The 12,121-nt window shown below is 42.5% G+C and overlaps 1 protein-coding gene across 3 annotated transcripts in view; it reads left to right on the forward strand.

Moving 5' to 3' along the window:
• Positions 1–315: 315 nt before the first annotated feature.
• The window catches only part of UBE3D (ubiquitin protein ligase E3D), a 156,238-nt gene continuing 144,432 nt past the window's right edge, over positions 316–12,121 (forward strand). For all 3 annotated transcript variants that reach the window (XM_066358963.1, XM_066358961.1, XM_066358962.1), the window contains exons 1-2: positions 316–466; positions 7,948–8,144. In XM_066358963.1, coding sequence (XP_066215060.1) covers positions 393–466; positions 7,948–8,144 — 271 coding nt within the window. In that variant the 5' untranslated portion in view covers positions 316–392. The remainder of the gene's footprint in view (positions 467–7,947; positions 8,145–12,121) is intronic.

Below are 12,121 nucleotides of genomic sequence, written 5' to 3' on the forward strand. Positions count from 1 at the left end.
CCTCATCCCTATCCACGCTAAACAAAGGAATGAACGCCCCGTCTGGTTCTTAAGGTCATTTCCAGGGACACTAACATCAGGTTACGCCCAAAAGAAGCAGAGTGGGAGGACAGTTTGGCTTCTGCCCGCCCATCCACTACAGCGCTCAGACTCAAAACAGGATTTGAAATTGCTCACGCCCCCCAAGGCCCAGATCCAGCCCTCGAGGCGGCGCGCTCTCCGTCCGGGAGGGGGCGCTGTGGGCTGGCTGGCTGTTTCAACCCGGCTGTCAGACCCGGGAACCCGCGCCGCCGCCACTGCCGTTTGCGCTGCTGTCTCAGGGCGCACGTGCAGAGAGCTGCTCCTGGGTCTGAGGGCTCAGGTTGGCCTGAACCTCTAGCTGGGCGCCCACCATGGCAGCGGCGGCGGAACTGCGCGTGTTCCTGGAGGTGCGGAGGCGGCTGCAGAGCGCGCTGCTGATCGTGGGGTAAGGCCAGGGGTGGGAGTGGGCGCCTAGGTGCAGTGCCTCGCTCGCTTTTCTGCTACCCGGAAAGCCTCCGCCTCCCTAGGAAAGATCGATTTTTTTTTTTTTTTTTTTTTTTTTTTTTTTTTTGCGCGTCGCCTTGGTTTTTCCTACTGGGGTGCCCCCTGTCCTATAGTCCGCCCTGGCCAATCTCGGCATCACCTGGGGGCTTTTTAGCAATGCAGTCTCAGCCCCACAACAGTCTTGCTGAATCAGAACTTACGTTTTAACATGCTTCCCAGGATTCAGATGCACATTCAAGTTTGAGGAACACATGTAAAAACACCGGTTGCAGTGCCCGGCGTTTCCCAACAAAACAGTGCAAAGGGGGGAAAAAAAAATGCTTTGTCTACCTCTTTTTGGGATCCTCGTTATAGGGACAGTTCCAAAGTGAGAGCTTCCTGCTTTGTAAATAAAGTCAGAGTTCCTCCCCAAACTGTTCTGAACAGAGAAACTGACTCAGCTGTGGAAAACGTGTGTTTAGTAACTAACAAAGGTTGCAGACTTATTGAAGTTCATGCTTTTATTCATATTCTGAGTCCCAATGAGAAGTCTGCAAACGTTTAACTTGTTATTCACTACGGAAACAAGAAACTGTTAGGAAAAGTGTTCTCTCTTTCTGTTTTGTAGTATGCGATCCCTTCCCCTGTGACCGTTTCCAGTAGAATAAATGTTAAGAATCCTAATATTTATTGCACAGCGCCACTCTGAGGAAGATTGATGGTTACTTAACTTTTACTGTTTTCCTTAAATTGGCCAGGTATCTGGTGTGGCCCTTTAGGATTCGGCATGAGAACTGAATTCAAATGCTAGCTTCTTCGCAAAGGTAGAATCATTTAATCGGAATTTTTTCAATTGTAAAATGGGGATGTTTATTTCTCATCTTTCTGTCTCTCAAACAGTGAGTTCAGATAAGTATCTCCAATTCCATTCCACTTTGTAGTGTTCTTAGGAACCGGTACTATACACAAAACAACCTCCTTACTTCTCATGAAGGGGGCCTTCAGGGTTCCTCTACGTTACTCTCCCTTGTTTATATGCAAATGAAGACGCCTAACTTTGCTGGACTACTGGGTTGTCCTGGTGGTTTTGACAGTCAAGCTTTCTCACAAGTCATTTCCCCCTATTCTAAAAGCAACCACTGTTCTGACTTAATTCAACAAAGGGTAGTTTTGCCGCTTCTTAAGCTATGAACAAATGGATTCATACAGTATGTGCTTTTATTGGTTTCTGACTTTTCCTTCAGCAGTGTTTCTGAGATTCGTGTTTCATCTCTGCCATTGCGTGTGTAAGTAATCCATTCCTTTTTTCTAGCTGAGTAGTTTTCCACTGCATGCTTATTATGAATAAAGCTGCCATAACATCGTTGTGTGTCTTTTTGTGGACATACGTTTTCATTTCTTGTGTGTAATTACCCAGGAGTGGAATTGCTGGATCATAGGGTAGATAGGGGCCTTACTTTATGAGAAACCCCCAAACAGCTCTCCAGAGTGGTTGTACCATTTTACTCTCACCAGGAAAACACGAGACTTCCAATGGCTTCACGTTCTTGTCTGCATTTAGTGTCAGGTATCTTATTGAAGTTATTCTAGTGGTATTTCATTGTCATTTTACTCTGCATTTCCCTGATTAACACTGTGGAGCACCTTTTTATTTGCTTTTTGGTTATTTATGTACGTTTCTTTGTAAATATCTTATAAATTTTTGGATTGAAAAGTCAGGTTGTTTGTCTTATTGTTGAATTTAAAGCAGTGGTTTTCAACATTTTTAGATTTGGGGACTGGTGAAAATAGAATTATTTGAGGGACCGCTACGGAAGAAATCACCCTGAGCATAAGCGAATTTGACTAAGATCATTGGGTCTGTAATCTTCATACACCATCAGGTGGTTAACACTTTCGCGGACATGCACGAAATTGCTTTCGGGGTCCATGGACCAGCAGTGTTTTTCACACCCAGCAAGATGTGACACCTGAAAGGAGATAAGTGAAAGTGAATTCAGAAAAAAAAAACAAAAACAAGTTATAAAAGGTGCCAACAATTAGAATTTCAAAAACTTTGTTTTGGATTGATAACAAACTTGTAAGTTGCTATCACACCTGAATATTATTACTGTAGATTTCCTGCAAATAAGTACATTTTCCTACATAACCGTCTTGCAGCCCTCAAAATTGGTAAATCTGTGACTATCATCTTCTACTCAAGTCTTATTCAAGTTTTGCCAAATGTCTACATAATATCTGTAATAGGGAAAGAATCCAGGTCAAAATCATGCATTGCATTTCATTGCCACATTTCTTTAGTCTTTTAAAACCTGGAATAGTTCCTCAGTTTACCCTCGACTTTCATCATCCTGACACTTTTGAAGATGACAGTTCAATTATTTTGTAAAATAGCCTTTATTTGGATTTGTCTCATGTTTCCTCAAAATTAGATTCAGGGTATATAGCAGGGGTCCCCAAACTTTTTACACAGGGGGCCAGTTCACTGTCCCTCAGACCGTTGGAGGGCCGGCCTATAAAAAAAACTATGAACAAATCCCTATGCACACTGCACATATCTTATTTTAAAGTAAAACAAAACAAAACGGGAACACACAAATACAATATTTAAAATGAAGAACAAGTAAATTTAAATCAACAAACTGACCAGTATTTCAATGGGAACTATGCTCCTCTCACTGACCACCAATGAAAGAGGTGCCCCTTCCAGAAGTGCGGCGGGGGCCGGATAAATGGCCTCAGGGGGCCGCATGTGGCCTGCGGGCCGTAGTTTGGGGACCCCTGGTATATAGCTTTGGCAGGAATATCTCAGAAATGATGCTGTGTTCTCATTACGTCCTATCAGATGGTGTGTGATTGTGATTTCTTCAGTTAAAGTTCACATTGAGTACTTAAACCATGTCTGCTAGACTTCTCTACCATCAAGTTACTCTTTTTCTCTTCAAAATCAGTAACTATTAATTGAAGGGTTCCTTTGCTACTGTACATTACCCTGTTCCTCATCAGACTTTTATTTTACTCATTCATTTATTTACATCAGTGTGGACCCATAGTCCTGTTTTTTCCATGGGTTACTTTTTTAATCAAATTATGCCAGATGTGGCCAGTGCTGGTCCCTTCCAGATGATTTCTCTGTCTTTTTTGAGATGTCCCTTTCATTTATTGATTTCTTCTTTGTTGTACAGCAAGCTATTCTAGGCTCAGGTCATGTTTTTCCTGTTCCAGCACTGCACGTAGTTATTTTTCCCAGGAACCCTGTTTTATTTTGTTTTTGTTCATTTGTTTGTAAGTGGGAAATGAACTTTACAAACCAAGATCTAGGCACAGAGTGTGCTGTTTACTATTGGGGTGTCATTTCTTCCAAGCCCATAGTGAACAGAACTAGATTATGTTTGTGTGATGTATATGTGATGTTCATGTATGAATGTATGTGTGTATGTATTTGTATCGATATCACATACACATCTCTATATACTTTTTAAAGATTTTTTAAAATTTATTGATTTTAGAGGAGTGAAAGAATGGCAGGGGTCGGGGGAGGTGTGGGAAACATCAAATCATAGTTACTTCTCATTTGTGCCTTGACCGGGTAAGCCCAGGGTTTTTAAACCGGGACATCAGCATTCCAGGTCAATGCTTTATCCACTCCACCACCACAGGTCAGGATGTACATCCATATTTATTACTGTATCTGTTTATATACCTTAAAAACCATGACTTCACATTGATATTTCCAGTTCTAGTCTACCACCATGGGTCCATTCTGGTTTTCTCCCTTTCTCTCTTTTTGTGACTCTTCTCTCATAATGACAGTCCTGGCTTTCAGTTTCCTCGGGATATATCACACACGTGCGCACACACGTGTGTATGGTCAGTTTCCATCTATGTAACTAATATTCCACTATCATCCTTTGCCACTTTCCTCCCACTCAGTGTTGATACTCTCCATCTGCTTGTGCTGCTTGGCTGTTTGTGTCTCCTCAAGATTCGTTATGTTGACACCCTAATCCCCAAAGTGATGATATTTGGAGATGTAAGAGCCACCATGATAGGAACCATGCCTTTATGAGAGGAGACACCAAAGCTTCCTCTCTCTGCCCTTGGAGGATACAGTGAGAAGGTGGCCATCTGAAAGCCAGGAAGAGGGTCCTCAATAAGGACCAAATTTATGGACACTTCGGTCTTGGACTTCCCCGCCTCCAGAATGATGAGAAATAACTGTTGTTTAAGCTCCTAGTCTATGGTATTTTGGTAGAGCAGCCTGAGCTAAGACAGACTTTGAAGCCCCATGCTGAGCTGCCCCCCCCTCCTCAGATTTTCTCGTCACCCCTCTTGGGATGTGACATTCCTGCAGGTGGCCTTCTCAGCTCAGAGGCTGTATGGGGGATGTCCTCTCCACCCTCCTGGGTTTCTCAAATGCCCCCCAGGCCACTGTGGCTCTCCCACCTTGCATAGATGGCTGCCTTGCCGGGCCTGATGTAGTTGGCTGAATTTTTCAGAAAAAGTTAGACTCATAGTAGGCCGGAGATGGGGGGGACATGGGGGCTTAGGAACTCCAATCCCTTAGGGCTCTTCTGAGTACCAACTGGAAATTTGAAAATCCAATTTGAAAATCATTGAAGTAGCAGAGTGGACAAATTGTGTATCTTTAGAGCAGTGATTGGCTATGGCCCACGGGCCAGGTCTAATCTGCCGCCAGTTTTCATTCAGCCTGCGAGGAAAGAATGGGTTTTACATTTTTTACAGGGTTGTTAAAAAAGAAAAGCACAAAGTAGAATATGAAACAGAGACAATCTATGGCCTGTAAAACCTGAAATATTTACAATCTGGCTTTTATATAAAAAGTTTTCTGACCTGTGCGTTAGACGATAATTATTTCTTGAATAATATTTCTTAAAACTAAACTTTTGACTCGGGAAAAGATTCAGGCTTTTGATGTTCTGTATTGTCAATCAAGTGTAGATCCATATACTTTGAAAAGGACCTAGCCAGATGTGGTCTTAAGATTTTCTAAGGCAAATTAAAAAGCCTAACCAAGATTCACATCTCAACACATAGTATGGCCCCTGTACACACATGTACAGACGACACTCGTGTGGTTGGCCTGCATTCTGAAATTAGGTGACACGAAGTGGATGGCCAGCACCTGCTGTCTGCCTTTAAAGAGGGAGTCAGGGTGTTCTGCACCTGTTCTAATGCTAAGCACATTTCAGCTTCATAGGACGATCACCTCTATGTGTTTGTTCCCCTCTATACTTTTGGTGCCTGGACTGGGTTTTATTCTTTACTCTTTTTTTTTTTTTTCTGTATTTTTCTGAAGCCAGAAACAGGGAGAGACAGACAGACTCCCGCATGCGCCCGACCGGGATCCACCCAGCACGCCCACCAGGGAGCAACGCTCTGCCCACCAGGGGGCGATGCTCTGCCCCTCCGGGGCGTCGCTCTGTTGCGACCAGAGCCACTCTAGCGCCTGGGGCAGTGGCCGAGGAGCCGTCCCCAGCGCCTGGGCCATCTTTGCTCCAGTGGAGCCTCGGCTGTGGGAGGGGAAGAAAGAGACAGAGAGGAAGGAGAGGGGGAGGGGTGGAGAAGCAGATGGGCACTTCTCCTGTGTGCCCTGGCCGGGAATCGAACCCGGGACTTCTGCACGCCAGGCCGACGCTCTACCACTGAGCCAACCGGCCAGGGCCGGGTTTTACTCTTTATTGCTTAGACTAAGGGATTTGTGCTTGTAGTCAACGGGATTAATAAATCCTTATAAATTATATATATATGTGTATATATGTATATATATATATAATGGTTTTTTTTTATTTCTTTCAGTGAGAGAGAGAGAAAGGGAGGGAGAGAGAGGAATGGAGGAAGAAAGAGAAAGAGAGAAAAGCATACATTTGTGTTTTACTTCATTGTGCCTTAGATGTGCCTTTGGTTGCTTCCTGTATGTGCCCCAGCCAGGGATCGAACTCGGAACCTTGGTGTCTTGGGATGACGCTTTAACCAACTAAGCTAACCAGCCAGGGCATAAGTCTTTTTATACCTGGTATTCATACTCACTAGATTTTCTTTCTTTTTTTTAACAGAGACAGAGAGAGGGATAGATAGGGACAGACAGACAGGAACGGAGAGAGATGAGAAGCTTCAATCATTAGTTTTTCTTGCGACTTAGTTGTTCATTGATTGCTTTCTCATATGTGCCTTGACCATGGGCCTTCAGCAGACCGAGTAACCCCTTGCTCAAGCCAGCGATCTTGGGTACGGGTGAGCTTTGCTCAAACCAGATGAGCCCGCACTCAAATTGGCGACCTCGGGGTCTCAAACCTGGTCCTCCGTATCTCAGTCCGACGCTCTATCCACTGCGCCACCGCCTGGTCAGGCCTCACTAGATTTTCTTAATGAATTATTTTTATTTTTAATATTTACAAGAAAGTTTTTTTTCTCCTTATAGCTTTCATTTCACATAATCCTGGTCTCCTTATCAAAATCCTGTGTATCAAGTAACAATACTTGAATTTACTGTAAGTAAAACATTGTAATGTTGGTCTCAGAAGCAAGAATATTTCACTTATCTCAACCATTCTTTATTCAAATAACAATTAGTGCTTAATCTATGATAGCCACTACGCCCTTTCATGTGCTTCTACGTACTCTGTATTTGTCAGGAGTGTGTAAATGTAATTTTCATTGATCTCTTTATCATTCCTGTTTACTTACCTGCCTCCTACTTAGGGTTGCTGGCAGAGAAAATATATTGTTAATTGTTACATTCCCAGTACCTAGCACATTATAGAACTCAGCAAAGGATGGTTTAAGTGAGTGAGTGAGTGGATAAACCCAAAGATGAGTAAACCACTGTCTTAGGTTGCCTTGTTGAATTCTATTTCCGAAAATATTTCAAAGAACAAGTGCATGACATTTGACAGGCCAGTGTTGGATTGTGCTAGTTGGAAGAAGCTGCACTTGGAGAGACTTGCGGGATGAAATAGGGGCTCAGGGAGTGGAACGGCAGGCTGTGCAAACATTGTATTTGGGAGCAACCCAGGAAGTCCAGGCTCCAGTAGATGGAGGAAGCTTTAGGATAAAAAAGAGAGTTGGGACTCAGAGTTATTACAAGGGGAAAAACGCACATTTTAGAGCACATCATTACCATAAAAAAAGGAAACAAGAATGAAATACATGTCCCAAAGAACTTTCATGTTACAGTAACAGTGGTAAGTACTTTAGGACCTGTTCTAAATCTAGTATAGACTAGTTTTGTTTTTATTTCTTTCCTTTAACACTGTTTTTGTTTTTGTTTTTACCGTTGGTTCACTTACTTTTCTGGGACAGTTGACTTCAGGGCCCTTACTGAAAAGGAACCAGAGAGATCCGTGGCCCTGTCTGTTTCTTTTACGATGTGGTTTTCAGCAATGAGAAGTAACTTTTTTGTGTTTTATTTTTAATTACCAGAGAGCCAAAAGAAGGAGGTATGCCCATGGATGTGTCCGTAACTGCATCCTCGTTCCAGGCCCGAACGCCTGCAGGCTGCACAGAGATCCGGCTTCCAGCAGAGGTCAGGCTTGTGCCTCCCTCCAGCCGGGGGCTGCAGTACGTGGCTGGGGACGGACTCCACCTGCGGCTGCAGGCCAGGGCCCAGTGCAGCACAAGTAAGGAATCCTAGCGCTCCTGTTTCTGCGTGTATGTTTTCACTGTAAAACAAAAGCGATATCATTCTTGACGATGTTGAACTTTACCCAGGTGAAAATGACTGCTCATCCGCGGCATGGAAAGATCTGGGGGTCCAGAAGATAGGGTTTCTTGCTAGCCATTTATCAATTGTGTGCGTGCAGCTGAACGTGTCACTTAACGTTTCTGAGGCTTTGCTTCTTCGGGGATTTTTTATTGTTTTGTATCCCCCTAATAGATTATGTGTTTTTTTTTAGAACAGTTTTAATCTCTCAGCAAAATTGAGCAGAGAGTACAAAGATTTCCCATATACCCCTGCTTTGTCTCTCTGCTAGTAAAATTACCTGGCTCACAGAACTGATATGAAGATTAATTAGATCAGATAGTTTGTGCAAGACCTAGTTTATTTTAAAGCATGACATACAAGTTCATTAATTCAGTGAACATTATACTATGGGCTAGGGCATTGATCTAGGTTCCAGGAACATCGAAGTGAACAGTCTGCCTCATGGAGCTTATATTCTAACGAGTGGGAATAGATAATGACTGGAGTAATTACTTGGATACAGAGAAAAGGGCTATGGCTAAGTAAAGCAGAATAATGCGATAAGGAGTGAGGGGTTACGTGGAGAGTGGTCAGAGAAGGCCCTTCGGAGGAGGTAATATTTGATCAGAGAACTGAATGATGGAAATGATCTAAATAAAACAGTACAAATACCTTTTTTTTTTTTACAATTTATTTATTGATTTTAGAATGTAAGAGAAGAAACATCAGTCTGTTTCTGTTGTGCCCTGACCAGGGATTGAACCGGCAACCTTTTGCGTATTGGAATATGCTTTAACCAGCTGAGCCATCTGGCCAGGGCAGAACAGTACAAATAAAGATTCTGAAATTGAGGGGCTTTTTTGTTTTTTGTTTTTTAATTTACTGATTTGAGAGAGAGAAAGAGAGAAAGGCTAGGGGGCTGGGAGTGGGAAGCATCATCTCGTAGTTGCTTTTCACATGTTCTTTGACCGGGCAAGCCCAGGGTTTTGAACCAGCGACCTCAGCGGTCCAGGTTGACGTTTTGTTCACTGCACGACCACAGGTCAGGCATGAAATTGAATTTGATGCTGTAATGACGGTTGTTGAGGCCAGACAGGTTCTCACTGGATTTGGGCAGACGGTAGAGGAATTGTGGAGGCCACAAACAGGCCATTCCTGTTTAATTGGGTCTCACAACAACGGAGGAGCAAACTGGCAGAGGAAAACCACTCCTCATGGCAGCAAGCGAATGAACAGCAAAACTGACCCCTCACGGTGGCTGGCAAATGATCTGTATTTTGCCATTCACCCTGAGAGCAAGCACCCACCAGCCTTATGTAGACTGTACACTCCAATAAGGCAAAGTACAAACGGGCAAGCCTAACACAGCTGTTTTCCCAGATGATGCATAATGTTATTTTGATTGTTGCTATGCCTCTCATATCTCCAGTATTTTATTACTGCCACGTTGATTTGGTAAGATAGAAGTATTTCTCAGAATAATTTTTTGAATAAAATTATTGGTTTATTGCATCTTACCATGTAAGTAATAATACTTTAGAGGATTAAAAATATGTAAAAAGGGAAACAGAGGCTGTAACCGGCTGATGCTATGCTCAGTGTCAGAGAAGAATTGTATGATAATTCTGGCTGTATGAGACTTCACTGCTGCCTTATTTTTACTAAGCCTTTCACCTGAGTTGCATGGAGCCTGGAGGTGGGGTCAGCCGGATTGTTTTGAAGGGTCATTTAAGAGATGGGAGTATAGTTCCGATCCTCAGAATCTCTTTGCTGGCTTTTCAAAGGAAAGAGAAAGTAGAGGGAATTTCTTTCCTTATTAGCTGGAGAGTAATTTTGCTCAAGTCCTGGATTAATGAACAACTAGACTAGTCTGAGTTGAGTAGAGTTGGTTTTAGGTATAAGAGGTAGGGAAGAAGAATGCCATGGAGCTTAAACAGCATAAAGTAAACACTCGCCATGACTGTTGGAATATTCATGAATAAAGAATCGGTCACCAGGATGGGAAACACACTAACAGACTCCCTGAATATACCTAATAGTAGGCAGAGGAAGTGGTGTTTTGGGGAAGGAGTCCTGAGAGTCTGGCCCCTGTCACGTTGTCCCCTTCTCTTTAGCAGCGATGAACAATAACAGTCACCACAGCAGGAAGTTTTTGTCTGTCCGGAACTTGGGGAAAGGAAGGCATGAGAAGCCACAGTGGGGTGTTTTCTGATCCGCTGCTAGTTTTCTGGGAGCGCGATTTTAGATCCCATACTGAGGAGATACAGAGATCTCCCAGAGGCAGGATTGGTTTATTGATTACCCGTATTCTGTGACAGTCAATATACAAATAGCAAAACTTGAACTGTTTAAAACGTTTTTCATTCTGCAAACATTATTGTTCAGTTTTGACTGGAAGAAGAAATAAATTGACGGCTATGTATTGGTTTGCTTATTTTTTGCATTCATTGGTCTCCTGTTTCTTTACATTTTTAAAACATACTTTACTCAAATATCTAAAAAGGAAAGCTTCCAAAGGCCTGTCCTGTAGTGTGTGAAAGGGGTATGCAAAGTAGACTCCTCAGTACTTAACTGCTTTCGTGCTTTCCACATAATAGGTGCTGAATGAATAAATATCAGATGCATTCTGATGTAAATTCGAATCAGACTATATTGTGGCAAGTGAGTTTTGAAATATAGGCATTTACCATTCATTTGTGACTCAGGTTTTTTTGAAGAGTTCACTTTTTCATTCTAAGAACTTTCTTCTGAGGACTATAGTAAACATATTGTTTTAATATTTTGAATATAACCTAGATCAGATCATGACCCTTGACATGAGAGGTAAAATCGGATGCAGCACAAGCACTGGATTTGTTCCCAGGAGGCAGTGCCATTCTAGGATTCTCCTGTATACAGATTTCTGACTTCTGCTTGAGCCAGAGTATCATGCCGGGTGACCAGCAGAGGGCAGTGTTTCACTGAAAATTTGTTTACTGATTCTGAAAAGAGTATTTTGAACATCTTACCCAGGTCTAGTTAGTAATACAATACATACAAAGTAACATAAACCAAATTTAAATTTCTTGATTTAATAGACATGACCTCACTTCTTTAGACATTTTAAATAAATGCATATTTCTCTTTGGGTTTTTTTTGGGGGGTGGGGATGAAAATTTTTTCTTAATGAATAAAATGAAGGAAACTGAAAACATACTACCTTATGCTGCACTTCACATAATATGAGGAGTATATGTTTTTCCACAACTTTAATCAGAAATTGAGTTTTGCTCTTAGAAGATTGAATTATTCTAGGAGCCATTCTATTCTCAGGAACCTGTCCAATAAAGACCAGTTTCAAGATACATTTTGTTTGTACATACTGGTAATATGCCGGAGTGGACATAAATCTTGTTTAAGTCAAATTAAACTTAAATTTAAGAGCTTTATTTACCTATTTACCAGCAGTCACACTGATGATAAACTACCTCAGACGTTGCAGAAGAAAGCTAGGGATGGTGAAACTCTGTGGAGTGAGCTCATGTGGAAGAAATAGCCTCGTTCCTCATTGTTCTATTTTTTCTTTTATTATTATTATTATTTTTTTTTAGTGAGAGAGAGAGAGAGAGAGTGACAGATAGGCAGAAAGGGAGAGAGATGAGAAGCTTCAGTTCCTTTTGCCGTACCTTAACTATTGATTGCTTTTTCACATTTGCCTTGAGAGGGATCCAGCAGAGCAAATGACCCCTTACTCAAGCCAGTGACCTTGGATTCAAGCCAGCGACCTTTGGGCTCAAGCCAGTGACTGTGGGGTCACATCTATGGTCCCCGCGCTCAAGCTAGTGACCCCATGCTCAAGCTGGTGAGCCCACACTCAAGCCAGCGACCTCAAGGTTTTGAACCTGGGTCCTCTGCGTCCTAGGTCAGACCTGT

This window comes from Saccopteryx leptura, chromosome 1 (genome assembly GCF_036850995.1).
Source record: "Saccopteryx leptura isolate mSacLep1 chromosome 1, mSacLep1_pri_phased_curated, whole genome shotgun sequence".
Lineage (NCBI taxonomy): Eukaryota > Metazoa > Chordata > Mammalia > Chiroptera > Emballonuridae > Saccopteryx > Saccopteryx leptura.